The following is a 27,961-nucleotide window of genomic DNA, read 5'->3' on the forward strand; positions in this document are numbered from 1 at the left end:
GGCACTGTGGATAAAGCACTGGCCCTGGATTCAGGAGGACCTGGGTTCAAGTCTGGCCTCAGACACTTGACACTTACTAGCTGACTAGCTTGACTTACTAGTCACATAGCTAGTGACTGGGCAAATCACTTAACCCTCATTACCCCACAAAAACTAACTAAAAAAATAAATAAATGAATGAATAAATGAACAAATGAACAAACAAGTGAATGAATAAATAAACAAATAAATAAATGAACCTCTGATGCTAAGTGGTGTGGAGGGAGCCAGGACAGGTCAGCCTTCAACATGGCACCCAAGGGACAATATACTTAGCATCAGAAGCCTACCTGACTGACCTACATCATCCAGGTGAATGTACAAACACACGAGATTATGAAAACACAATTTCCTTCCACCCAGCACATCTTTTCCATGCATAACGATGCCCCCATCCTTCCCTCACAAAGATGGTACAACTGTTTACCCAAGGCCATGCATTAGGCACAGCTTCTGCCCATCTATCTTCCTTTGAATATATGTCACGCCTCATGGGTCTGGTTGTCACTCGATAGTCCCAAATTGACTAGCCCTGTTCCCTCCATTCTATCCCATCTCCTTCTCCCACCCCCATTTTGGGGAGGGCAGAGATGCTGCATGGTTCCTGCCCCTATTGGCTGGGGTACCAGGTAATGGTGCTGATTCTTTTCTATTACCTCCAATTTCCTTCCCATCCTCTCCCTCCCCACCAGAAGTTGTCCTCCTCATTTGAGAGGGGGCAGTCTGATTTGCCATTTCTATTCCCAGCAGGGAGATGGGTGATTAGAACTGGGCAGCTGCAGAGCTGGGGGAACTGCTGGGAATTTGGGTGAGTGTGTCTGTGGGGTAGGGGGATGAGACAGCAGGGTTGATGGGGGCAGTGGGTGGTAGAGAGATTCAGAGGCGGGTAGTCATTTTGGTTTCTTTATTCTGTACAACTTAAGAGAGATCCCCCTGGGGGTAGAGGGACAAAGATCCACCCTCCAACCCCACCCATGAGGAGGGAGAAAAAGCTTCTCCCTCCCCCCACCACCAGAGGAGGAGAGACAGAGACAATCCCCCTTCCCACTAAGGAGATCTCTTCCCAACTCTCCCCTCCCCTCTCCTGCCCCTAAGGGGTCAGGCAGGAGGAGCCTGGAGATGCTGGGGGAAGGGGGCATCTGAGTCTCTGTTAGGCACATGGCTAAGGGGAAGGTATGGGGGGGGAGAGAGAAGGTTCACTGAGGGTAGTATCAGTCTGTTCCAAGTTCACTGGTTCCTGCAGGAGACAAACCACAGGAAAGGTTATTTCCTGGGATGGAAGGGGTAGCAAGAGGGAGGCAAGGTGGGAGAAGGAGCTGGGGCAGCAGGCAGAGAGACGGCGCCAGACCAGGGTTGAAGGCTAAGGGCTCATGGAGTGGTGGGGTATTTCCCTGTCCCACTCACCCTCTCCCCCTGAACCTGCAGGGTCCGGGGGTCTGCTTCGGTCAGGCTCCAGTTTGTCACAGGACTGCGCTCTCCGGGTCCTCTTGGGCTTTAAAGGGGCTGCTCTTCGCCCCACACTGGGGAGTCCTGAAATAACAGTTCAAACCCAGAGGGGTATTGGGCTCATTCCCTATGTCACTCAGGGCCAGTTTGGTCTGGCGCCTTTGCCACAATCCAGCTGCTTCACCAGATGGCATCTAGGGCCCCCACTCCTCCTGGAGTTTTAGGGGGTCTGAAGCCGATGGGAAGGAACCTCTAGATGCCCCAAGTTGAAGTCAGATCTCCAGGCCATCTTGTAAACTCTTCCCTCACCCTCTCAATCGGTCCCATTGCCCCCCCAACCTCATCCTTTACCTTGGGCCTCAGGCTCCTCTTGGTCTCGGTGAGAACCCAGCCTCTGACGGGGCTTCGTGGCAGTTGGGGCCTCAGCTTCCTCCCTGCCCCCGGTCTCCAGTGGAGGCCTCCGGCCCCGGGGCACAGCTACGGGTTTGGGGGGCCGAGGAGCTACAAGGAGATCCTGGAGAGGCATGGAGAGACACCGGATCATGTGAGTCCCACTCACCGCAGGGCAGTTCCTCACCCCAGGCCTTGTTTCCCCTCCATCTCTGTCTCCCCCTGCTCTTACCTTGGTGCTTCGGGCTGGAATCTCCCTCTCTGGGAGCAGGACTCCCTCTTCTCCCTCCCCCTCAGCAGAGGCTGGGCTGGGGCTCTGTCTGTTATTATTGGGGGCACTTTCTTCAGCTGGGGGGCAACAGGATGGGGAAAAGAAGCCAGTAGAATCTGTCAGTTCTCCCTCCTCCTTAGCCATCCATTTACTCCGGCTGCTTCCTCAAAGCCCACACTTGTTCTTTCCTATCAGACATCGCTGCTCCATACAGAGATGGTCTAAGGAATTCAGCTTGCCAACCCCCCCCGCCCCGCCCCCAGCCCCCAATTCCTTCTGTTTCCTCTTGGCATCATCTTGCTACTTGCCCTGCCTCCAAAGTCCCCCAATCCTGGGTCTCATTCTGCTCAAGGGCTGTGCAGAATATGCCGATTCTGGATGCAGAGGGAAGGAAGGGGCCTGGCCACATGCATAAACTTCTTAGTGAAGCTGCAGACTCTAGAACCTACCAGAGCTCAGTCAAGAACCTAGAACGTACAAGGCAGAGCCAAGGACTACAGAAACTACCAAAGAAGAGCCAGAGACCCCAGAAACAACTAGGAATTCCTCTCAAGACTGGAAGGTAAATAGCTCACATTAATTCTATGGGCCACCCACTTTGGCCTGCTGGTTCTAGAACCATATATTGCCAATCAGTTCAATTAATTTTGCTTCTGTGGCATTTACAGCCCTGTGAGAAGGGGCTTCAACTGCCCCCTCCCCTCCCTTTTCTCATTGGTTTTATGCTCAATGGTAGGAGTGGGTAGGGAGGATGGCTATAACAGTGGCAGTAGATGTCAGTTTAAAGACAGACAGCCTGCTGCTGTCCACATCCCTTTCTTTCTTTGGGCTGAGGGGATGAGGAAGTTTTTCCTAGAGAGACTTGCCAACTTTCTATCAGTGGGTGTTGACATGCTAAGGGTATGCTTGGTTGACTCCTGGTCCTGAGACAAGTGATGTGGGTCAGGGAAGGAAAACAACCTTGGGGGCTTTCAAGAAATATGTGTAAGGATTTATTCTACATGCTTAGCTGGAAATACTTTCAAATGATCTGAGCCCTGGGATGGAGACTATTACCCTAGGTGGAGTGCTGGGAATATGGCCCTACCAGAGCCTTAGAAATTGTCTGCTTTGATCTTGGGTTATTTTGTTTGGGGGAGAGAAGGAAGAGTAGCTAATAATAATAAAAACAATGATGATGGTGATGATAACTCACATTTTATAGCTTTATACAAGCTTCCAAAGCACTTTTCTTATAACTACTATGTGTAGGTAGTTAAAGCAAGTATTATTACCCCCATTCTACAGATGATGCAATTGAGGTTTAATAAGATGAAATTACTTGCTCACTTACAGAAATATAATACAAAACAAACCTATATTCAATGTCCATCGTGCTGGGCTCTTGGGGAACGCAGACAATTTAGACTAAGAGAGTCTTTGCCTTCAAGGACTCTCTAGTCTAGCAGGAGAATTTATAATCACTAAATGTCAGAACTAGGGTTTGAGCCCAGGTCTTGGGTTCAAAGTACAGGATCTAGTCTAGGTGATTTCTAGTTCCCAAATCTCTCCATAAATCCATGATTCTCTGAGCACTCACCTCCTAGGCTTTAACCTCTCTATGTGTCAATGACGGTGGTGGAACACACGGGAGGCAGTAACAGAATGGGGAGCTCCAGAGAAGGGTATTCTGACACAACAGATACAAATCAAGCATCTGGTACTGGTCAATGGCTTGCCTCCACTGACACCTTCAGAAAGCCTTCCCTGAGCTCCCTGAGTTGTTTCTGACCTTTTCCCTCAAGTGGCACATAGCATTTAGTTTGGTCTCATTCGAATATACCTATCATATACTATTGTGTACTTATTTGGATTTGTGTGTTATCATCTTACTAGATTGTAAGCGCTTTGATGGTAAGCACCATATTTTTCTAAACTTTATATCTCTCTTGCATCTAACACAGTACCCTACACAGAGTAGGCACTTAATAAATGTTTGCTGTTTTGTATCAGAAGCTCATAGACCTTGCTGCCTCACACACAGTAGGTTCTTAAATGTTTGTTGGATTGGATTAATCCCTCTTTTACTCTGCATCCCTTCAGCATGTACGTATGTGTGTGTATGTATGTATTTACAAGAACGTATACACATATATACATACATCCTCAATTTTATCTTACAGGGGAAAAAAGCTCATTTAACAAACTCCCCAGGATAGGTGCATCATTTTCTTTGAGTGGAATTCTTTTAAAATGAATACACTGTTGGAATCATATGCCTGAGCTGATAGGAGTTGAAGACAAAACATGTTCAACTGTTAAATAGGTAAGGAAAAGAAGCACTTTGAACCTTGTAGGGAAAGGAGGGAAGATATCACGCTCCAATCCCTCTTCTCTGACCTTCCTAACACCCAATGCCCCACCTCTGCTTTTCTTCCCCAAATAGTATAGAATCACAAAACTTGGGAATTGGAAAGCACATGAGATATCTTCTATCTCCTCAGATGAGAAACCTGAGGACCAGAGAGGTGGTCAATTACCAGAGGTTACACCGTTAGTAGCAGAGCTGGGACTAGTGCCAAATGTGGACTCCTGATTTAGCCTTCCCTCGGTGTATGCCTCCTCCCTCACTATACCGACTCTCAGACCTTGTGAGGTCTGTGCTTTTGGTGGGAGGTTTGAGAGAAGAGGCTAGTGAGATGTGGGAGGGGGGATGAGGAAACCAAGGAGAACTAGATGGTGTGTGAGTGTTTCTTCACAGGAGAATCAAAGGCTGGGCTCTGGCTCTCCCCAGTTACGACATAAAAAGCACCCAATTGTTTTTTTCCTCATAGGGTGACTGGTGCATGGATAAGGACCAAGAAAACACTTGTTGTAGGGGATTGTTTGTTGTACTGAATGCATTATAATATGATTTCCAAAGAAATCTTCTTGCCCCTCGTTCAGGGCAGCAGCTTTGTTTTATAAAACAAGCAATGATTTTGTTCTACAAAATCCCCTTTGCAGAGAGATTTGTATAACTGTGCAAATGGTGTTTTGTAAATGACCCAGACTTTCTAATGGTTTATGCCTTGTCCCCACAGCTGGAGTGTAAACTCTTTAAAGACGTGTCTCTTAATCCTTTTGTCTCTCTTTCCTCCACCTATTCCCCAACCTAGCACATGGCACCGAGCTCAGCCAATATGGCTGACTGAGTAAGGAAGTTGTCCATACCTATGTGCCATGTTGCCTCTGCTCGCCGCATGGCGCTAAAACTCGGTTTGGTGCTCTGGGCAGGTGGAGGGGGCTTCCAGGCCCCAGGCCCTGCAGGGGAGAAGGGGAAGGAGGTGGTAGGGTCAGAAAAGGCTGGGTAGAGTGGGAGAGGAGAAGAAAGGGGGTGGCGGTAACTCTTCTTTCACCTGCATCGTCAGAAGAGCGCCGTCTCTGCCAAGGTTGGACACTGTTTTCCAGGTCGGCGTCTGTACCCTGAAACGAGAGCTGGAAGTCGGAGTAGCAACATGAAGTGGGAGAGTGTGAGGGTGACCCCTCAGTCTCTGTGAGGAAAGGAGACAGATGACTCCCTCTCTCCCTCCTCAGCTCCTTATATGCTCAGATTTTCTTACCTCTTGCTTCCCATCAAAGCTCCAGCCCTTGGCTCGACCCATCCCAGGAAGGGCAATTCCATGAACCCTTGTTGGCTGCATCACTCCAGATACTGGAACTCCCTCTCCTGGCTCTGCCCCCTCCATGCCCTAGAATAAGACCCCAGCTCCATTACACACAGCTCTGGATGAGGAAGGAAGACCCTGCTGCCAACACTGGTTCTGGAGTAAACAACTCCAACTTTCCCCAGAAGAGCTGTCCACCAACACCCTCAAAGATCTCTCCCCCCACTTGCCCTTTGCTCAATCCTCATTTTTAGACGGTACTTCCAGCAAGTCCCTGGCTTTTACCCTTAAGGGCAATTATTCATTTGTCCCCTACCCGCTTTTACCCCTGGAATTCTTCCATTAATAACTTCTCAAATGGGTGCATAGGGCAGGGAGAGGTTGGATTTTCTATCTTACCTGCTTTCTTCGGAAGGAGGGTCCCCGGCTCCCCCCCAACCCTGGGAGGGGGCCGCTTTCCTCCTCGGGACTCCAGCAGGGGGTGGAATTATCGCCAAGGCTTGGGGGATCTGGGGTGGGAGGGCTCTCCTCAGTTGGGGGTGGGGGAGGAGGTGGGGGCAGGAGGAGCCCAGGGGTGGGGGATCCTGCTCCCCGCTCCCCCTTGAAGCTCCGGGGGCGACGGAAGTGAAACAGGCCTCGTCGTCTCTTCTTCTGGAGCGGGGGTAGCGCGGGCTCTGCAGGACCTGGGCCTGGGCGAACTGTCCTCAAGGTCCGGGGATAGCTGGAGAGAGGGGAGGACCGCATGTGGGTCTGTATGTAGATTTAATGACCAAACAGACTCCCACCATCTACACACAGGAGACACACCTCACAGACGCAATGTTTACATAGTACTCGTTCTGTTCCTAAGTCTGGCCTTCTGAGTCCCTGAAAATCCTTACTGCTTGGAAGTTCTTCCTTCTAGCTGACCCGAAGGTCTCTTTAGGTAGTCTAGACCTCTTGTTTCTGGTCCCTCACTGAAGGTTGTATAAGGAACCTCTCTGGAGAAGAACCTTTTAGAGAAAGGGAAGCCTTTAGAGGACCTTTGGCGTCTTATCTTCAAGCTGACTGTTCTTCACAGGTTTCATTTTCCTTCCTCTAAGACACCCCTCTCAACCCTCTCCAAGCTTTTCAGGCCTCGTCTTCTGTTAAGCTGCCCTAGGCCTCTGGTAATGATATCTGACCAGTGTTGAAAAGAATGGCCAGGTAGCAACTTGGTTTTTGATCAAATTTCACTGCCTTTCCCCGAAAACCTGTAAGTGCCACACAAATGTGTGTTGTTAGAGTTGTTATTAGGTACCTGTTGGTACCCTCCATTGTCATATGCAACTTGTGCTCTGGGTCTGACTTTCTTCTTCACTCTACCTGTGTCCAGTCAATCATTGTTTCTGGCATCTGAGTAGAGACTTTTTCTTTTAAGGTTGTGAGAACTTTCTAGGGAATGTGAATAGGGCTCCAGGAAATAAATAATGAAAATAGAGGGAGGAAGGAGAAAAGGGCTGAAATATCCTAGAGATGTGGGGTCTGGAGGGAATAATTTTGAGAAAATTGTATGGAATGGGTCCCCTTCTTAGAATAACTTTCCCAGATTCAGGGCAATGAGGGTTAAGTGACTTGCCCAGGGTCACATCATGGAATTTTAAAAAACCAACTCTCAGAACTTCTATTCCCAAAGACCTTCTACTTCTTATAACCTATACATTTCAAAAATGGCTTCATCCTTCCTGACTCTTCCCCCCACCCCAACATCTGTTTCCCTTCTTCTTGGCCCCAGCCCCTGCCAATGAACTTCTGAGAGCTTCTGTGTAGGATCTGCAGAGAATTTTGATACTTCATTTCGGTATATATAACTAGTTCTGCCTGAGACTATAATTGGCAGAATTCATAGTGAGGTTTTAGAACTTTTGGAAATCAGAACAAAACATCCTGGTTCCATAGAGTATAGTTTGGTTGTGAAACACAACTCTTGAGAAGACTCTCTGATAGGTTGGGGGGCCGGGGGCCCTCTGAGGGAGGCAGCAGAGATGTCTCTGGGTATGAGTTTGGCAGCTTAATCCTTACTACATGTGTGTCACACCTGGAACTTTCGTCCATGACCCTTCGACTAAAGAAATCCTCCAGCCCCTCATCCAGGCGGGTGGCTGTCCCATTCTCTTGTCGGGTCCCAGGTCCTGGTGCCTGCTGGAAAAGTGACCACCATATTAGATTGAACAGGAATTCCTGCCTTCCAGTCTACACAGGAACCTCCTGATTAGACCCAGGCTCTTGTCCTTTCTTGGGCACCAAAGAAACCAGGAAGTTTTGTCTATACTGCTCCCACCCCACCCCACCACCCTGTTTATGGGATGGAGGACCATTACAACTGAAGCTGGAAGGGACCTCAACCTTTTCATTTTACCAGTGAGTAAATTGTGATCCTGGAAGCTGGAATGATACCCAAGATCACACAGCAGGAAGGAGATGAGCCAGGATTTGAACCCAGGTCATCTTCTGACTCCAAACCCATTGCTCTTGCTACTGTATTAGGCTGCTTGTTGCCTTTTGCCTTAAGGAAGGGAAACTGCTTTCCTCTACTAACTGCTAAGCAGTAGTTTTCCATCTTTGGATCTTTCTACCTCATACCCATATCTATTAGATAGAATTAGAACTTTCTGCTCTGGTTATTCATGGGCCTCAAAAATAGGGAGGTTGGGGGCTCTGGAATTTGGGGCCTTAAAGCCAGAACACTTTAGTATGGAGTTACTAAGTTGCTAAAGACTGTCATGTTCCCCAGAAAAGCCCCCAGGGACTCACGCTGGGCCTGCCAGGCCCTGGGGGGGTGGTCCTGGGGGGCCTGGGCCGTCCTTGTGTCTGATGCTTCAGTTTGTAGCCATGGGTGGGCAGCTCGGACAGGCCCTCCCAGGAGCCACTGGGGGCGGGTTGATTGCCCCCTAGGGCTGAGAACCAGCCTGGGGGTACCCCCAGTCCCCCCAGCTGGCCCTCCATGTCCTGCGGACTCCCACCTGTGGGAATAGCTGTGTTAGAAAGGCTAAGGGTTGGGGAGTTGGATTGGGTGGTCAGGAAGAAAGGAAGAAACTGGGATGAAGTAGAAGATGGAGATGCAAAGAAAAGGGGGCTGGGGAAAAGGTGGGATTGAGGAGAGGGGATATAGGCATGCTGGGAGTGGGAAGGGAAGAAGATTTTGGGTGGGAGTGACTCACTGATGAAGGCAGACACAGGCCGGATCTTGCGGCAGCGTTTCTGTTTTTTGATAGCCATGGTATCCTGAGGGGAAGGGCAGGGTTAGAACACTAGGGTCCTTCAGAGTCCTTGTCCCAGCTTCCTCATAGCTGCTCCCATTTCCCTCACCCCCTTCAGAGCTGAGGAGTAGCAGAGGACAGAAGGATGGGGAAACTGGGGAGAGATAAGTAGACGACTGGGTAAGACAGGGCTATGGGATGAAGTTAGAACTGGTGGGATGAGGTGGGGAGTAGAATCCAGAGAGGGAGGGAGAGGGAAGCTACTGCGATGAAATGAGACAAAGCTGGAGGGGCAGAGGGGGCTGGGATGGACAAGTTCACATCAGGGATACACAGGGTTCTGTGGGAGCCTCACGATGTTGGTCCCAAGCTCATCATCTGTGGTCTCTTCATGGTCATGGCCCCGACCCCGGCCCCGGGCCTGGGAGGACAGTTCTTGTCCTGGGCCTCCTCCGCCTGGTTGCTCTGAGAGGGTCCTCAACTGGGCTAGGTGACGGGCCTGAGAAGGACAAGGATGGGGAGGCAAAGGGCTGACCCCCTTGTACAGGGGAGCTCCTCAGGCCCTGTTCTTTTCTGAATGTCAATCTCAAGGAACCAGTCCACTACCCAAGATCCTTGGGGAGGAAATGTTGCCAGGCAGCAAGTCTGGGGAGGGAAAGAGGGGGATGGGTAGTCCATGGGACATTGTAGGGGTAGGGATATGACCAGGGCCAGGCTAGAAGGTACGTTGTGGCCTAGTTTGGCATGCCTAGGTGTCCCCCCAGGGCATAGATCCTCACCAGACTTTTATGGGAGTGGTATAGCTCCTGCAGGATCTCATCCACAATAGAGTTGGTCAAGTAGGTGACAACGGAGAGCTTCACCTCACTGTGGACACACTTGGGGCATCAGCACAGCCACCCACTATCCCCTCACTTTGACACCCTTGGGGCCTCACTATCCCCAAATACCATACAGAGGTAAAAGGTCAAATTAGTTGGCTGCAGATGCCTAGACAGAAACAGACCCCTGGCTCTAAAAACCCAGCACTTGAATTTCTAGGCCTGCTCTATTAGAATTTATGTTCAGTCCTAGGTAGGAACATTAAAATCAGTTAATGATTTATTATTTTTAATGGAGATTTTACTCATTCATTATTCATTGTTGAGAGCAGTCCAGGGCCCCCTTTCCCCAAAGTACTCCGGTTTGATCATTTAATCTAGCCATGCTTGTCTCCGTGCCCCAGCCCCCTCCTTCCCATATCCCCCCAAGCCCTGGAGGAGCATACTCCAATTTATTTTGAATGTCCTGCCCTGCTTGCTCTAGCAGGGCTCCTCGGATGAAGTTCCTGGGCACTGTGACCCGCTCAGCCACGCTGCTCAGCATCTTGTTGTGGCCTTCAGCCACTCGCATTGCCACCGGGCACAGCTCCTGCGTCAGGCTAACCATGGACTCCAGGATCACCTGGGGTGGGGAGACAGAAGGGCCAGGGTCTACAGAGGGAAAAGTGAGGCTCAGAGAGTTTGAAACTTGTCTAGGGTTATTCATCTAGTATAGCCATCAGAGGTGGTTCTCACTCTCCGTACCTTGCTCTTTCTACTACACAATACCGTGATACTCTGTATGTGTGTGTGCTAGAGAGAAGGTGGTAGAGGGAAGGAAGAGAAAGACAGAGAGGGAGGGAGGGAAAGACAGACAGAGAGCAAGAGCAAGAGTGAGAGAGAGAAACAGAGAGAGATGAAGAGAGGGAGGGACACCAAGAAACAAAGAGGGAGGGAGAAAGAGACAGACAAAAGGAGAAAAGGAGAAGAAAAGAAGGGGAAGGAAGGGAAGGGAGAGCAATGGAGACAGAGAGATGGAGGGGGGTGGGATAAAAAACTGCAGAATACACTGGAAAGATACATTAGGAATCAGAGCAACTGGGTTCAGATCTTGGCTTATTATTTATGACCCAACTGACTGGGCAAATCATTGAACCTCTCTGTTCTCAGCTTGTTTTCTTTGTTTCTTTCTTGTGAGGCAATAGGGGTTAAGTGACTTGCCCAAGGTCATACAGCTAGTAAGTGTCAAGTGTCTGAGGCTGGATTTGAACTCAGGTCCTCCTGACTCCAGGGCTGGTGCTCTATCCACTGCACCACCTAGCTGCCCCTCAGCTCTTTTTCTGGAAGATGGTGGTGGGGCTGAGGATGGGACTTCTAAGGTCCCTCCCAGCTCTAAATCTATGACCTTACTATTCTTCCCTCCTTCCCCTCCCTTCCTACCAAATCAAAGTTCAGGAAACCGTGTGAAGCCAAAGCCACAAATGGAGGCTTTGAAGCCTGAGGCCCCAGAACAGGGTCTCAGACACCCTTTGGTGCTGGGTTCTCCATCTGCCATTTTTGTTGGTAGTGTTCTCCTGGTACCTTCTGGTTCAATGGTGCGGTCCCCTTGGGGTATGCGTTGGGGTTTCCTGTCCTCGGGCAAGCATGACAGGCCTGTTCTACCCTCAAACAGGCTCAGGACTCAGTTTTTGTCCCATGAGGTTTTGGGCCCTCAGCACTTACCTGCAGCTCCTTGTCCACAGCCTTAGACACCTCGCTGGCCACTGATTCCAGTCTCTGCCGGACAGGCCCATCACTGGCTAGGACGTGGCCCAACTCATAAAGACTGGGAAACAGCTGGGGGAGGGGAATGTAGTTAGGAGGTCAAAAGCTGGCTCTGTTCCAGTCGGCAGAGCTTGAGGCTTAGAGGAGAACATATGGAGGAGAGCAACACCGGAGGCAATGCTGGGGTGGAGGGAAGGGCTTAGACCTTCTGGCTCCAGATGTTTCTTTGGGGTTTGCTTTGACTGTCCATCTCTGGTCATTTGGGGAGGGGAAGAGAGGAGCTGGTGGGGTGTGGAAGAAGCTGTGGTTGGGATTCAGGGCTGTGGGGAAAGGGTGGGTGCTATCGTCCATCTGGGGCTTGGTGATGGTTGGCAAAGGCCCCGCGGTGGAGTGCAGAGTGGGGTTGCTCACCGCCCGAGAGTTCTTGGCATCCTTGATGAGGTCTCTGGCGTAGAGCAGCTCATCTTGTACTGGCTCCAGGGGGCATAACCGCAGTGCCCGAACCTCCTCCTGGACTCGCCCGCATAGCCGCTGTAGCATCTGGGCCAGGGCCCAGCAGGGGGAATGTCAGGGAGGCACAGGGTAGGAAGGGGGAGTGAATGAGCCAAAGAACAGCCCCCCCCTCCCCAACTTCGGAGGCATCAGGAGCCCTCTGAGCACCATCTGGGACAGATGAATCATGGGACTGGGAAGCCTCCTTTGTCCTTCCCACTCTGGGTAGGCTGTTGTCTTGTTTCAATCACTACTCCACCAAGCTCAGGGGAGTGGGTACCTGAAGGTCTCTGTGTGTCTTAGTGTACATTCCCATCTCCCCCTCTGTGCCCTCGTGTGTTTTTGTGTTTTCTGGTGCTCTGGGCCCCATTCCCACATAGGAGACCAGAGGGAGGCATTTACTTGCTCAGCACTGCTGGTAACAAGGCCCTGCTGCAGTCTGAATGCCTGCTCTTGCGGACAGGTCTGCGAGTGGTTGTTCCGGACAAGGCACCATTGGATCTAGAGATGCCGGCATGGTGGTTAGGCCACAGGGCTAGGGCTGGGAGCCGGTGGGCTCCTCTAGCCACCCCCTTCACCATGCCTCTCCCTGCTTCAGCCTCACCTTCTTGACTCTGCCCTGACTTCTACCTGGCCCTGGCATCCCCTTCCCCTCCCCCCTCACCTTCTGCCAGACATCCTCAGTGCGCTCTGGGGCATTGCGGTAGGCCTGGGAGATGTCGCTCACGGGGAAGGACATGAAGCGAAGTGTGTGGTTGCTGTGGGGAGAGCCAGGAGGGAAACACTGTGGGAACTATAAAGGGGAGGTAGCTCCTGTCCTAGAATGCTGGGCCCCACCTCTCCCTTCCCATCCTGCTCCAAGTTCCTCACTCTTGTCCCTTTTTCTATCTGTTTCCCAGGGTGGAAGACCTTTCCTCTTCCCCATTTACATGCCCTGCATTCACCCCCACCCCCAGACGCCCTAGGAATGCCGCAGAATAGCATCAGGTGAAGGATTCCTGTGGGGTGGTTCAGGCATGGCCAAGGTCCTGGCAGCTGGGATCAGGACATGCTCACCTCTCCAGGGCCCTTGCAATGTCCAGAAAGCCCAGAGCTGAAGTGTTGTTCCGGTCCCACAAGATAGTCCTGGGGTGGGGGACAGGGGGAGGAGGAGGTGGGGAACCAGATTTGTCATTTTGACTTCTGGGGACCTGGTTTGGGTGGCCCCCCCCCCCCGCTTCTGGGAGGGTGGTGAGAGATGTGTTATGGATATTGGAGACAGACTGCAACCTTCTGGGAGTTCACCATTCTTGACTAATAGGTTCTCTATGGGGTTGGGGAAGAAAGGGTTCTGTCAGTTGCTCCGGGGATGAGGTCTCCTAGAATTTGGGGTCTTTGGGGTATAGGTTTATGTGCAGACAGAGGCATGAAAAGCAGGTTAGCTAAGGTACAGGGGCCTCAGGGAGGAGGGAATTCAAGCCTTCACCGGAGGGAGGAGTTGATCTGCAGGGCCTTGGACAGCATCTTGGCCCCGATGTCCTCCATGCCATTGCCACTCAGATCCACCTTGGCCAAGCAGGTGTTGCTGCCCAGGGCATTGATGAGAATGCTGGTTCGAAGCTTCAGCCTAGAGTCAGCCACTGACAACGACTGCAGAGACTGTATTTTTTTTTTTTTGGAGGGGAGGGAGATTTGGTATCAGATCTATCCCTCTCTTCCATCCCATTTCACTCCAGTCCCCCCTGCCACTGCCCACTGCACCAACAGCTTGGGCCCCTGTCACTCACACAATCCTCTTCCTGAATCAGTTGCACGAGCTTGTGAAGGATTTCTTCCAGGGTTCTGGGGAGCAAGGAGGGTGCAAAAGGTAAGAGGTAGAGTGAGAAAATGTAGAGGGGACAGAGAGGGCAATGTCGCTCCCTTTGGGGTGGGGTAGGACAGGCAACAAATCTATAAAAATGGGGAAATTCCTCACCCCCCACTTATGTCATAAGGTTGTTGTGAGGAATAAACATATATATATATATATATATGTGTGTGTGTGTGTGTGTGTGAGTGCACTTTGTAAACTATAAAATACTATACAAACATAAGGTATTCTTCTTCTTATATGTAGGCTAGAGAAGAGAAAATGGAGGTGAGAAAGTGGAAAGAAGTTAAGAGTCAAGATAAAACTGGGAGAGCCTTACAGAAACAGGGAAGATCTTTGGGGAAGTACCTGGGCCCCAGGTTGGAAGTGAGCACACAGAGCTTGAGGGAGGAGGGGAAGGGAGGAGTTACTCACTTGGCCTTGACATTGAAATTCTTGCCCAAGAATAGGTGCTTAAGAGACTTGTTCTTGCCAAGTGCGGGCACTAATGTCAGGAGATCAGAGTCGAACCCTGGGCCAGAATCACAAGGAGATGATTGGGTCTCCAGCTCATCAGTAGTCAGCGGAGGGAACTACAGCAGTCCTCATCCTCTCAGATTTCTCTGCCTGACTTGTGCCCCTGCCTGCTGGCCCACCCCGTCTTTGGCCTGGGCAGGCCCTCGCCCTTTCTCACCATTGTCTGATAAGTCCAAACTCCCCACAGCACTGACAGCCCCCAGTTGTTCTTGGAGGACCTGGGCCCCTGCTGATCGAAGCTGTAGAGGAAGAAGCATGGAGACAGAGAGGGAACAGGGCACAGTCGTCCTGGGACCTTGACTTTCCAGGGGAAGGTCAATGCAAGGATCCAGGGGTCACCTCTGTAGAACTGAGGTCCCACCACCCAGTCCAGCCCATGCCAGCTCTGGACAGTGAAGCACCAGCCTCATCTTGTACAAGATCTATGCCACCAAGAACTGCCTGAGGTATAGACCTCCATCACTAGGGAAAAGCAAGGCCTAAAATGACTCATACCCACCCCTGCCCATTCCCCCAAGGCCCTTCTTCCTTCTCTAGGCTCTGAGATCCCATAGCTGAGTACCCCAAACCATGACCACTTCTGCCCCCTGGTGGGGAACTCTGATATTTTCAGACTTTCAACTTGAAGAGAGATAAGGGAAGAATTAATAAATGGTGTAGGAGAAACAGACTAACAGGTAATAATGGGTCTAGGCATGTGGAAGGCAGTGGTTGATACAGAGTTAGGCAGGTGGCCCTAGGGATGGACAACGATGTTGGGGAAATGGTGCGTGGCTCATCACAGATACTTCTGATTTTTTTTTTCAGGGCAGTGAGGGTTAAGTGACTTGCCTAGGGTCACACAGCTAGTAAGTGTCAAGTGTCTGAGGCCAGATTTGAATTCAGGTCCTCCTGAATCCAGGGCCGGTGCTTTATCCACTGCGGCACCTAGCTGCCCCCAAATCACAGATACTTAATAAATACTTGCTGACTGACTGATGTAGGATGAGACAGAAAGAGAGGAAGGGAAGTCTCCTGGATGACAACACGGGATCTGATATTTAAGAACTGGAAGGGACTTTATAACTCAGCTGGTCCAACCTTTTTTTTTAACAGATGAGGAAACTGAGGCACAGAGAGGTCTAGTGATCTGTCTGATGTCATGAAGTGAGGTAAGCAATGGAGCCAGTGTTCAAATCTAGGTCTGGGTTTATCAGTTCTACTACGCCATTGAGAACCGGGGCACAGTAGACCTGGGATAGATGGGAGTCCTAGGGTGGAGGGAAAAGGTCAGAGTGGGCATTCAGGGCTCTCACCTCACAGCTGCTCAGGTCAAGATGAAGATCACTGAGGTGGCTGTTGAGAGAGAGGCCCTGGAGAAGTGCCCTGTGTGCAAAGGAATGACCATCAGGGAGGTGGATGGTATGGGTCCAGCTTCTGGCCATCCTCTTTCATGGCTCAAATTCCCCTCCCTCTCCCAGCTCCCTGTGCCCGATTGCCCCCAACCTGAGGGCCTCCAGGGGTAGGCGTGTAGCTGACAGGTTGACGTGGCTCAGGGTATAAGCGCTGCTGAAAAACTGCTTGAAGGCTGGTGGAGCCTCTCGGCCCTTCCTGCTGGAGAAGTGAAGGGAACGAGCCTCTAATAAGCACCTGCTGCATGCTGGGCACTGCTCTAAGTGCTTTCTTTTTTTTGGGGGGGGGGAATGAGGGTTAAGTGACTTGCCCAGGGTCACACAGCTAGTGTCAAGTGTCTGAGGCTGGATTTGAACTCAGGTCCTCCTGAATCCAGGGCCAGTGATTTATCCACTGCGCCACCTAGCTGCCCCCTAAGTGCTCTATAACTATTATCTCCTTCGACCCTCACAATAACCTGGAAGAAAGTGCTATTTGTAGGCAGAGGGGATGGCAAGAAGACAGACTTAGGGACAATGAGGCACGGGTAGGTGTGTGACTTGGGGCACTCTCCCTTCCCTAAACCCACATTCTTCCTAGCCTACTCCCCAAAGAACCATTTCCATCTGTTAGACCCCCACAACTTCACCCTGCCTTGTTCCCTATGACACCTGTGGGAGCAGCTGTTTCGCGCCAGGTTGAGGTAGGTTAAGTGAGAGCAGCAGCCATGGAGAAGGGCACCCAGCAGCTATGAGAGAGAAACCAGGAGAGGGGTACAATACATAACGGCACCTGGTTTTGTTTTCAATGTCCCCAACACACCTTCACCTCTTTCCCCCCAAATCACCATGTTCCCTTGACCTCTCATTTTAGCTTGGGAGAGCATGTGTCCATTGAAATGAACCTAGCTTCAAACCACTACTTTCCCATATCCCCAAACCTCGCTGAATCTACTGTCTCACACGCTACAGGTCCCACTTCAAACATAAGATAGATTTAGATACAGAAGGGAGCTTCAAGCTCAACTAGTTCGAGTCCCTCTTTTTACAGACAAGGAAATTGAGCGCTAGTGAGGTTAAACTGACTTGCCTAACGTCACACAGGTAGCAGGTGTCAGACCTGGGACTGGGCCATCTATAGCATACTTTCCACTGTACTTTTTATCTCTACCTCATCCCTCCAATTGGGCCCTTATCAATTCCAATCTTCCCCTGCAATTCATCACACCTTATCTCACGTCCTCCCCTGACCCTCTCATTCCCTGAGGGTAACATGTCCTGGCCCTGGTGCCCTGATCTCCCTTCCCCCAACTATGTTCCCTTCCCTGGTTCCATCTTTAGTCCTGGCTCTCCCTCTTTCCCCTACCCTTCTTTGGTGGTCCTTCTCACCAAGTCAATGATGCAGTCAGTCCCAGACAGATCCACGTGGACCAGGGCATTAGGCTGAGCCAGGAAACTGTACAGGACCTGGGGCAACAGCAAAGGAGGGAAGGTGGCAGGAAGGGGTGTTGGTGTGGGAAATACAGGGTCCCCCTTTCCCAGGGACCACAGCATAGAGTAAGGGTCGGTCTTTGCAATCTGATCAGCTTTGGTCAGGGGTTGATCTCTAGGTAGGCAGGGAAGACACTTTAGGCTTTTCCCAGAGGATTCTGGGTATAGTGGAAAGAATGATAGTCTTAGAGTTAGAAGAAGTTCAAGTTCTAGCTCTGACACTTCCTAGCTGCGAGATTTTGAGCAAGCCAATTACCCTTGCTGGGCCTTAGTGTCTTCATCTGTGAAATGGGTATAATGACTACTTGTACTACCCACCTGACAGAATTGTTATAAGGAAGGCACTTTTGCAAACCTAAAAAGTGCTATGTCAATGCGAATGATTATCATTAAAATGGGGAAGGATTTGGGGAGGGTGGCTGGACCTTAACTCACATTGGCTTCATCAGTAGCGAGCAGCCCTGGGTTCTTGCTCAGGTCCAGGTAGCGCAGGGAACTGGCAAAGGCTGGGTTGGCACCGAAGGTCTGACCCAGCGCTAGGAGCCCTGGGCACATTGAGCAGTAGGCTGGGTTGCCACCCACAACGGGCACATTTGTCCCTTTTCCCTCCCCTTCCCCTTTCCTCTTCCTCTCTATCCTCCCCAAAGGGGTGCTATCCATATGCTATCTCCCTGGCCCTGGCATGGCAATGTGGCCATGTTTTCTTCTCAACCTTTCAGGAGGCACTGGGGATTTAGCGCTCTTGCAAGTCATGACATCACCTTCCTGATGTCATGGTCCTCATTGAGAATGAAGGACAAAGGAATGAACTCCAAGAAGCAGGGGTGAGTTGGGTGTGAGTTAGTCTCCTAAAAGTCCTGGGTTCTCAGTACCACAAGGACTCCCCACCCCCAGCCCTGTAGTAATTCCCAGAGAGTCAGTACCTCGAGGGGAGATGGCAGTCTTGGACAGGCACAGTTTGGTGAGGCCTGTGGGGAAGCAGAGGAGCTGCTGGCTTAGACTCAGAAGACCTAAGAGAGGGGAAAAAGGACCCCTTTGAGTAATGGAGAGATAAAACAGGGAGTGGGGTGGAGCCAGGTTTGGATTTAGGGCTAGGGTCAAGGATATGGTTGTTGGCACTGGGATCAGGGCTTGCTGGAGTTAGACTTGGGATCTGGGCCAGGACTGCGGGCTGATTTGGTGATTTCAAAGGGGATTCAGCTTGGGAACTCTCACCTTTGTCCTCAATGGGATTGTGGGATAGAGTCAGGGCATGTAGCACACAGCTTCCATTCTCCCCGAACACCCCAGCTAGTTTCTGGGCAAAGTCCCTTCAGGGGAAAAAACAAGAGGAAAGGTTTTGTCTTGTTCTGCTCCCATCCTAATCCTTTGTCATCAACCTGGTCCCGTCTCCTAACCTTCCCCGTGACTTTGCTGCCTCTGGGTCTGAATCACTGATCTTGCCTCATGTGGATGAGGGGTTCCCAGGAAGGGACTTTCTTAGAGAATCTAGGTGTCCAGGAAGGAGCAGGGAGACCCGCCTGGGTAGAGTCCCCTGCAGGGCTGTGGTTCAAACTTCACATACCAGTATCAAACCCAACCAGAAATTTTAAAGCAGGGAATAGAGCAATCAGACACAATAAAAGTTGGGCATAATGGAGCTATGCTGGGACACTCAATTTGGCCTTAAATACACGCAAATCACATGCAACTGAACAGTTAAACAGCATTGGACTGGGAATCAAAAGATCTGAGTCCCAGTGGCTAGTTGTTTTTTGTTTTTGTTTTGTTTTTGCGGGGCAATGGGGATTAAGTGACTTGCCCAGGGTCACACAGCTAGTAAGTATCAAGTGTCTGAGGCCGGATTTGAACTCAGGTACTCCTGAATCCAGGGCCGGTGCTTTATCCACTGTGCTATCTAGCTGCCCCCCCCCACCAGTGGCTAGTTGTAAGTCACTTAACCTCCTTGGGTTTAGTTTCCTTATCTGTGAAATGGGTGGGGTGCTGTGCCAGATGAACTCTCAGTCCCTTCCAGCTCTAACACTGTGATTTTACAGCTAGAGCTCTGAGAGTGCTCTGGCTTGAAAGAAGCTGGACTCACGTCTTGAGGCCAGCATTGTCCAGCACCAGCTCTTCTAGGCTCCCCGACTTGCTCAGGGTGTGTAGCACCTGTTCCAGAACCTCTGAGCCCTGAAAGAGGGGGGCACTGAGGTAAGGGCCTGGGAAGGACACTCTTTCCCCTTTCCCCATGCATGCGACAGCCCATTCTGGTACCTACCAGGCGCAGATCCTTGCAGTGGAGTTTGGTAAACCACTGGTTGTAAGCTAGGGCTGCCACCATCAAAGCCAGGTCCCTAGAGGGGAGACGGATGGACAGGCTGGGGAAAGTGGCAGGGGAAGTTGGTCGGGGAATGAGGGAAATGCAAGAAGCCCGGATGGGATGGCAGGCGGTAGGCAGAAATGTGGGAGTCAAGGTGGAGTCAGGTTTTGAGTTTCTAGAAAGATGACACAATGGGAGGAGTAGCCAAGCTCAAGGAGGAAAGTGGGGGTGGGTGTAGAGATGGGGGCTGGCCATTCTCGCCCCCTGCTGCCCCACCTGCTTACCGGCTCTCCAAGTGGCTGAAGTCCAAAAGATTGAACTCACGGTTGTCCTCTGCATGGTAGATTGTGTCCACATCCTAAAGGAGATGAACCCTGACTCTCTCTTGACCCCTATCTCAGACTCTCCCCTGGTTCCCTTCCCCTTTCCTCCTCTACTCCTCCGTTCCATAAATACACCAACCCTCCTTCTTACATTTGGAAACCAGCGCAGCCCAACCTACCCATTGCACCTCTTCCCGGCAGTGCAGTCCATTGTAGTCACACAGAGCAGCGTAGGTCTCAGAGAAGCCACCTTCACGGAGTGGGGAGATTTGTTGGTTCCAGGGGAGAAGTGGGTGGGAGGGGTGAGGGTCGAGGATGGAAGCAGTGTGTTGTGATGGAAAGAGTGATGAGCTTGGAACACCCAGATTTGAAAACAGACAACTAACTGGTCTCAAAGCTAGAAAGACCTAGGTGCCAGTGCTTCCTCTGACACATCCTGGCTGGGTGAGCTCAAGGTAACTCTGAGAGTCTCTAAATTCCAGGAAAAATGCAGACAGAGGAAGCTCTTTACCCAGAACTCTCCTTTGATCCTGCTCCTACCCTGGGGAAAGGGTAGGTTCAGTCTCTATCTTCTGCCTATGATCTAGGTAGGAAATTGACTAATCTATTCTACATGCCCAGGGCTCAGTCCTCTCACCTCTAAAATGTGGTGGCTAGATTAGAGAACTTCTAAGGACAGTTCTAAAATTCTTTGAAAGGTCAGGACTTTTATGTCTATGCTTCTCTCCAACTGGTGACCTTGGGCAATTTACTTAATCTTGACAAGCCTTAGTTTGTCATTAATATAATATTTACAATATATAATAATATATGGTAATATTAATAGATATATTTTAGAAATAATTTAAATATAAAATATTGAAAATTCATATAAAACAATATTGATAACATACTATTTAATATTGTGTTGAATATTATTATTAAATATTAAAATGTGTACTACCTGTCAAGCACTCTACATATATTATTATTATTATTATTATTATTATTATTATTATTTAGTGAGGCAATTGGGGTTAAGTGACTTGCCCAGGGTCACACAGCTAGTAAGTGTTAAGTGTCTGAGGCCGGATTTGAACTCAGGTACTCCTGGCTCCAGGGCCAGTGCTCTGTCCACTGCACCACCTAGCTGCCCCCTCTCTACATATATTATCATCCTCATGGCAGCTAGTTTGCTTTTGTATAGATCAGTAGTTTCATTGGTGTAGGCAGTTCCTAGTAGTGATAACTATTCTGCAACTCCTTGGGAACGCTTGTCTACAATAGGTGCCTCCACTCCCCCTCGTCTCACTCTCTTCTTAATTCCCTAATGTGTGGCTTCAGACCTCATAATTCAACCAAAACAGTTCTCTCCAAGGTTACTGATTATCTCCTAATCACCAAAGATTGCATCCTGGGCCATCACCAGTCATTCTGACCCATGTCTTGCTACTGGACTCTGATGACTCTGGAGGAAAGAGTGAGGTTGGTGACTTTGCCCAGCTCTGCCTCACTTAAATCCAATTCACTCAAAAGACAAGACATCATTCCTGTGATGTCACTGGTCCTCTTCGACAATGAAGGACACAATGACCTTTCCTCAATCTTCATTCTTCTTGACCTTTCTGTAGCCTTTGACACTATTTACCACCCTCTTCTCCTTAATACTTTTCACTCTGGGTTTTTGGGACACTGCTCTCTCCTGGTTCTCTTGCTAGCTTTCTGACCACTTCTTCTCAGTCTCCTTTGTTGGCTCCTCATCCAAGTCATGCCCACTAAATGTGGGTGTCCCATAGGGCTCTGTACCGGGCCTTTTTCCGCCTTACTATTTTATTTGGTGATCTCATTAGCTCCAATGGATTTATTATCTCTATGCTGATGATTCTCAAATCTACCAATCCAGCCCTAAGCTCTCTGCTGACCTGCAGTCTCAAATTTCCAACTGCCTATTAAATATCTCAAACTTTATGTCCATCTTAAACACAACATGTCCAAAGCTGAACTCTTTATCCTTATCCTTAAGCCTTCCCCTCTTCCAAACTTCCCTGTTACTATTGAAGGTGCTGCCATTTTCTCAGTCCCTAAGGCTCATGAGCTGGATATCATCCTCAACTCCTCACTATCTCTCATCCCCCCCAATATTCGATCTGTTGTAAAGGCCTGCCAATTTCACCTTTGCAACATCTCTCAAATACACCCCATTCTTTTTTTCTGATACTGCTGCTGCCCTAATACAGGCTCCCATCATCCCAAACCTGTAATATTGCAATAGCCTCCTTGGTTAGTGTTCCTGCCACAAGTCTCTCCTCTCTTCAGTCTGTCCTCCATTCAGCTGTCAAAGTGATTTTCCTAAAGAGCAGGTCTGCATGTCACACCAATTCCCCCCCTCCCCGCTCCTCCCCATTTCTTCAATTCAATAAATTCCAGTGGCTCCTTATCACTTCCAGGATCAGACACAAAATCCTGTTTGACATTCATACCCTGCCCCTTTTTCAGTTTTGTTTTTTTTTTTGGTGAGGCAATTGGGGTTAAGTGACTTGCCTAGGGTCACACAGTTAGTAAGTGTCAAGTGTCTGAGACCGGATTTGAACTCAGGTCCTCCTGAATCCAGGGCCAGTGCTCTATCCACTGGATCACCTAGCTGCCTCTTTCCAGTCTTCTTAAACCTTATACCCTACCATGTACTCTTCAATCCAGTGACATTGGCCTCCTTGACATTCCTCAAGCAAGAAAGTTTATCTCCTTAGTCCAAGCATTGTCACCAGTCGTGTTCACATCTGGAACCCCTCCTCATTTTGCCTCCTAACCTCCCTGGCTTCTTTCAATTTCCAGCTAAAATCTCACCTTCTACAGAAGGCCTTTCCAGATTTCTCTTAATTCTAGTGCCTTCCTTATTAACTATTTTCTATTTATCCGGCATATGACTTTTTAGATGTATTTATTTGTTGTCTCCCCCATTACATTGTGAGCTCCTCAAGGCCAAGAGTTGTCTTCTGCCTTTCTTTGTAACCTCAATGCTTAGTACAGTGCTTTGTGCTTAAAAATGCTTGTTAACTGAATGACACATCGTCTTAGAGTCATCTGGGAAACTGAGAGACCGAGTGACTTTTCCATGATTATATATCCAGTTTTTCTCTGAAGCTAGAGTTAAACCCAGGTCTCCTTGAAATTAAGAACGACTCCATCCACTTTGACACAATGCTTTTCATGAGGTAGGTACTACAGTTACTATGGTTCTAATATTTTGGATGAAGAAACTGAGGCTTATATAGGCTAAGTGATTTGCCTATTGTCTCACCACCAATACATGTCAGAGTTAGAAATCTAACCCAAGTCTCTCCTCACCTTAAGTCCAACATTCTTTTCCATTACATTAATAAAATGTAAGCTCCTTGAAGGCAGGTACTATTTGATTTTTTTTTTTGGTCTTTTTATCCCCAGCACTTAGCACAGTGTAGGCACTTAAATGCTTGTTAATTGAGTTCTATAACAGGCTGCTTGTTGTAAGAAAATGATTTTGTAAAATACTCCATAATAATGAGCTATAATTATAAATTGCCACTCCCTCAAGGGTAAGTGATCAGGTTTCTTCCTTTTTGTGCCCTGCACAGTGTTCTGCATGTAGCAGATAGCAGCAGTCATACGGATGACTACTGCCAGGGACAGGCTGGGATGGGTGAGATCAGGGACAGAGCTGGGTTTAGGGTCAGTGTCTCCTTGAATGGGGGGAGGGGTGGGGATGAGGAAGGAAAGTTCGTCTCATTCTCACCACAGACACTGTGGGTGGTGGATGTGGAGGTCTCGGAGTTGGGGGACGTGTCCCGGGGCCCCTCAGGGGTCTCAGGGTTTCCACGCCGGATCAGGCACCTAGAGAAATGATGTGCCCAGCCCAGAATGAGATTGAATGAGGTTTCTTTCATTCCTTCCAAACCCCAGCTCCTGAATCCCTTCCAGACAACAGGTGGATGCAATGCCCTGGGAAGGAAAAAGTCTCCCATTTCCCACCTGTCCCTGGGGTCCAAATCCCTCAGCTTTGTCCTGAGAGCACAGGGGCCTTCTTGAAGCTGTGACTCACCCAGGGCCTGGGCAGACCTTGGCCAGTGCTGTGCTCACGTGCCTAGTCACCTGCTCGACACTCTCCGCCGAAGGCAATCTCATGCTCACAGTACCACGTTCTGTCTCTACCAGGATCTGGGGAGAGAGACACGTAAGGCCCTCAAATAAAATTCCAACCTTGGTCACCCCGCCTTTCACCTCGAAACCTCAAACACCAAACAAAAATGCCACAGTTTGGATTTTAAAGCCCTTCACAACCTGGCCAATTCCTGGCCAGTCTTTTTATACCTTACTCCCTTCAACATACGGAACAAACCCAACACTTCTGATTCCTTTTCACTGGCTGGCCCCCACACAGGTGATGCTGTCCTCTTCCCTGGCTTCCTTCAAGGCTCAGGTCAAATTCCATCTTTTGTAAGGTGACTCTCCCAGTATCTCCCACTGACAGTGCCCTCCCTCTGAGATGACATACATTTTGCATGTACATATGGTGGTTTGCACGTTGTCTTCTCCTCCATTAAACTGTGGGCGCTTCAAGGACAGAAACTGTGTTTTTGCCTTTCTGTGTGTTCCCAGGGCTTAGCACAGTGCCTGATAGTAGGTGCTTAGTAAATGCTTATTGCCTTACTGAATACTGAAGGCAACCAATAAACCCTTATACTTCCACAGCCCCATAGCCCCAGGGAGCTTAGATTCCCTGCTCTTACCTGGTTCTGGTTGAGAGTGCTGAAGGTTCGTATCTCTAAGACATTGAAAGAGCTCTCCACCTGGGGCAAGGGGGAAGGATGGATGCAGCTCAGTTCAGGCCAAAGAGAATGGACTGGTCTAGAAAGAGAGCTTTGGGGTTTGACCCTACTCTCCCCAACTCACCTTAGCTGGAACTTTCAGAGGGAAGAGATGGAGTCGCCAGGCAGTTAGAGCCTAGAGTGGAGAGAAGAGAGGGTTAGCTTGTTGAAGGAAGCTACATTTACAGTCTTCCCCCTCCCCCAGTCCTGGTCTCCCTCACTCCCTATAGCTCCTCTCGTTTACATCATTATTATTCTTTATTATTCTTATTCTTATTATTTTGATTGTTTTCTTTAAATTTTTGGCCAAGATAGAAACACTCCTGGGCAAGTTGATATGTTGCTATTATTTCGTGTTTAATGTTCTGTGGAATCTTGAATAAATGGATAAAATAACTACTTTTTGTAACTAAATAAAAGTATCGGGATATAGGTTCATTTTCTGTAGGCTTACAGAAAGCATCCTCAGGACAAACCAGTAGTAAAGAGGATGATGTAGATTCTTGTTATTAAATGAAATTTTGGTCTTCCTGCCCTTGGTCCTGTCCCTGTTCCTTTCTCACCCACCCTGGCCCCTCTCCTGTCATCCCTGCACCCTCACCAACACTCGGTCTTCATACTTCTTGGGCTTGGTCTCCAGTTTCACCCGATGCTGTTGGTGCACAGCCCCTCGGCTCAGGCATCGCCGGATGCTTTCTGTGGTAGTAGTGGTAGTAGTGTGACAGGGTGTGAGTACTGCTCAGAGTACACCCCTTACCCTTAGTGAAGCCCCCCCCCCCATGCTCTCAGAAAAGAGAGAAACAAAGACAAAGACAGGGGAAGGTAAGAAGGAAAGATATAAAGAGGGAATGAGACAGGAAACCCAAGAGACAAAGAGGGGCAAAGGCACTACTTCTTCCCTGGGCTAACTCTTTGGTATCATCAAGATGGGTCTATACTTCACAGCAAACTGGTTAACTGGATATCCCAGAGATATGTGTGTGTGTGTGTGTGTGTGTGTGTGTGTGTGTGAGAGAGAGAGAGAGAGAGAGAGAGAGAGAGAGAGAGAGAGAGAGAGAGATATTGTGAGACTATGTCACTGTGTGTGGGTGTGTGTGTCTGTGCATTTCTGAGGGTGTGAAGCTTTCCCCAACCTGTGTTAAATAGTATTCGTTGCATACAACAATGAGTCAATGTTACTCTGTGTGTATGAGGGCGTAGTGTGTCCCTAGGACTGGTTTGGTATGAGGATATAGCCATTGCTTCACATTTGTGTTAACGCCAGTGTATGTTAACTGAAGGTGTCAGTGTGACTGCTTGACAGTGGGTGGTGGGTATGAATATGTGCTAGGGAAATATTATGGAGACATAAAAATCAGGAAATCAGTTTGAGTTATTCCACATAGGAAGATATGGAATAAAGTAGTGCCCATGTGAGTGTGCATTCAAGTCCCATGCCTTTCAGTTTTCAAAAATATATAGCGTATGTGTGTAGGTGGGAGTGTGTGTGTACAGTGTGTCTATATGCCTTCCTGTTTCACTTATCCTTCAATGTTTTGCCAATGGTTATATGTGACCCTGGCTGGATCTCCTAGCACATGTTCTATCCTTGAGCTAGTGATCCAGAGGGCTGAGGGATGGGTCTGAAGATTACTCTTCACTTTGGGTGCAATCTAGGAACGCATATTAACAAGGGCTTTAGGTGGGGGGAAGGGCAGGGGAACAGGAAATTGGAGGTGGGCACTGTAGGCACCGAGGAAGTAGAATTTAACTCCAGAACCGCGTCTCTTCTCTGCTTTCCCTTCTATGACCCGCTCTGCCCCGGCTCTGCCCCGGCACTGCCCCCACCCATCGGGTCCCAGGGGCTCTACTGGAGTCCGGGGTGGGGCAGGGTAAAGGATGTATAAGCAGACGCAGCAGTCAGGACCAGGGGCAGCTCCCTATGTCTGCCTGGGCGGACCAGGCCCGGGGCAGCCGAGAAAAGGGGGAATCTTAAAGCTAGAAAACCCCGGGGATGGACCAAGGGAGCTCTGGATGGGCTCAATAGGGGGACGAAAGGAGCTGCACCTGTCACGGAGGGGCGGGGCGGGGCGGCCCGGGGACAAGGAGGTACAGACTGGGGTGAAACACCGGTCGGTCGGGAGGGGTGGAGGGAAGATGAGGGGGGAGGAGGAGGCAGGATGCACTAAAGACAGCAATGCACTGGGGTTGCAATGCATGGAGGAGCGCGATGCATGAAGCAGCGGGTTGCACCAGAACTGGGATGCATGGAAGAGAGGGATGCACGCGGGAAGGGAATGTACCCCGGACTGGGATGTACTGGGGAGAGAAATGCACCGGGACCTGGATGCTCCAGGACGGGGCTTTTCCTGAGCCCGCAGCGCCCGCCCTCGTACCTTGCAGCTCGCGGGTGAGCTCCGCGCTGGGCTTGGCCATGGCGGCTGCTGCTGCTGCAGAGGAGCCGCCGCTGCCGCTGCCGCTGCCGCCGCCGCCACCGCCACCGCCGCCGCCGCCGCCACTGCCCAGGAGCCGCGGCACATGCTAGATTCGGCTCCGGCAGGGCCCCGGCAGCTAGCGCTGCAGCAAGCCGCTGAGCCTCGCTCACAGTCAGGGGCGGCTGCGCGAGCAGAACGGTCCTCCTCCCTCTCCCCCCTCCCCCGATGCCGGGTCTCCCTCCCAGCCCCACGAGGAGCCGGATAGAGCATGCGCACAGGGTCTTCGCCGAGCTAGCAGCCCCTAGTCCCGGCGCGTGCCTCGCTTCCGCGGGGCTCTTTAATACAATACTCAAGAGCTCACAGTGCTTGGGGGTCGGCTGTAGACCTTCGAACTTGCACCGCCTACCGTCTGCTGTTAGCCTCTGTCCTAACCCCCCTCTTCAGGGCTGCAAGCTCAACAGTTTTCTTTCTTTTGTTCTCCCGGCCTGGACTGTCTCAATTTCTTCTCAGGTCATTTTCCTTCCTGTGCCCCTCCCCCCCAGACTGACGCCACGGGTGGGCCACCCTTCCATCTCACCCCACCGTGACCCATATGGGGGCCTTAAGGCCGGGCTAGGCTCAGGTTTCAGCTTGAACCTTCAAAGCTCTCTGTCTTCACTGGGGACAGGAGAGTGGGATCAATGGGAGGGGGTTTCCATCTTCCCTTCTTCCCTCTCAGTCTGATCTGACATATCCCCACTTGTGTGTGCCTGCTAAGTAGCGCCTCAGGAAATTCCCGTGGCACCTTCGTCTTCCCTGGCTCAAAGCTTGGCACCTCCACCTCTTTAGTAACT

The 27,961-nt window shown here is 50.1% G+C and overlaps 1 protein-coding gene across 10 annotated transcripts; it reads right to left on the reverse strand.

Annotated features, from left to right (window-relative positions):
- Positions 1-928: 928 nt before the first annotated feature.
- On the reverse strand, positions 929-27,311 carry CARMIL3 (capping protein regulator and myosin 1 linker 3). 10 transcript variants are annotated; one of them, XM_043982262.1, is made up of 40 exons: positions 27,090-27,310; positions 25,316-25,410; positions 24,800-24,850; positions 24,637-24,696; positions 23,949-24,064; positions 23,643-23,740; positions 20,074-20,144; positions 19,856-19,929; positions 19,530-19,605; positions 19,353-19,441; positions 18,488-18,582; positions 18,196-18,282; positions 17,708-17,817; positions 17,171-17,248; positions 16,454-16,530; positions 15,897-16,001; positions 15,707-15,776; positions 14,569-14,650; positions 14,310-14,406; positions 13,813-13,867; positions 13,512-13,684; positions 13,103-13,171; positions 12,711-12,804; positions 12,449-12,547; positions 11,966-12,094; positions 11,513-11,626; positions 10,258-10,433; positions 9,770-9,857; positions 9,346-9,489; positions 8,952-9,015; positions 8,545-8,753; positions 7,829-7,929; positions 6,172-6,493; positions 5,728-5,856; positions 5,524-5,590; positions 5,339-5,428; positions 2,108-2,223; positions 1,837-1,999; positions 1,444-1,569; positions 929-1,276 (listed from the first exon to the last, which is right to left on the reverse strand). In XM_043982262.1, exons 1-40 carry the CDS (start codon positions 27,127-27,129, stop codon positions 1,251-1,253), a joined length of 4,125 nt encoding a protein of 1,374 aa, XP_043838197.1. In that variant the 5' UTR covers positions 27,130-27,310; the 3' UTR covers positions 929-1,250. The 10 variants fall into 10 exon arrangements, with proteins under 10 accessions (XP_043838197.1, XP_043838196.1, XP_043838194.1 ...); XM_043982261.1 differs by having other exon boundaries at positions 7,829-7,932; positions 27,090-27,309; XM_043982259.1 differs by having other exon boundaries at positions 5,524-5,602; positions 15,897-16,004; positions 27,090-27,308.
- Positions 27,312-27,961: the final 650 nt, after the last annotated feature.

The sequence above is a fragment of the Dromiciops gliroides genome, chromosome 2 (genome assembly GCF_019393635.1).
Source record: "Dromiciops gliroides isolate mDroGli1 chromosome 2, mDroGli1.pri, whole genome shotgun sequence".
Classification (NCBI taxonomy): domain Eukaryota; kingdom Metazoa; phylum Chordata; class Mammalia; order Microbiotheria; family Microbiotheriidae; genus Dromiciops; species Dromiciops gliroides.

Coding starts and splice junctions, on each gene's coding strand:
- CARMIL3 (XM_043982256.1), bottom strand. CDS start 27,129: ATGGCCAAGCCCAGCGCGGAGCTCACCCGCGAGCTGCAAG. Junction 24,851..25,315: donor AGTATGAAGACCGAGTGTTG/GTGAGGGTGCAG, acceptor TCTCCACTCTAG/GCTCTAACTGCCTGGCGACT. Junction 18,583..19,352: donor GACAATGCTGGCCTCAAGAC/GTGAGTCCAGCT, acceptor TTTCCCCTGAAG/GGACTTTGCCCAGAAACTAG.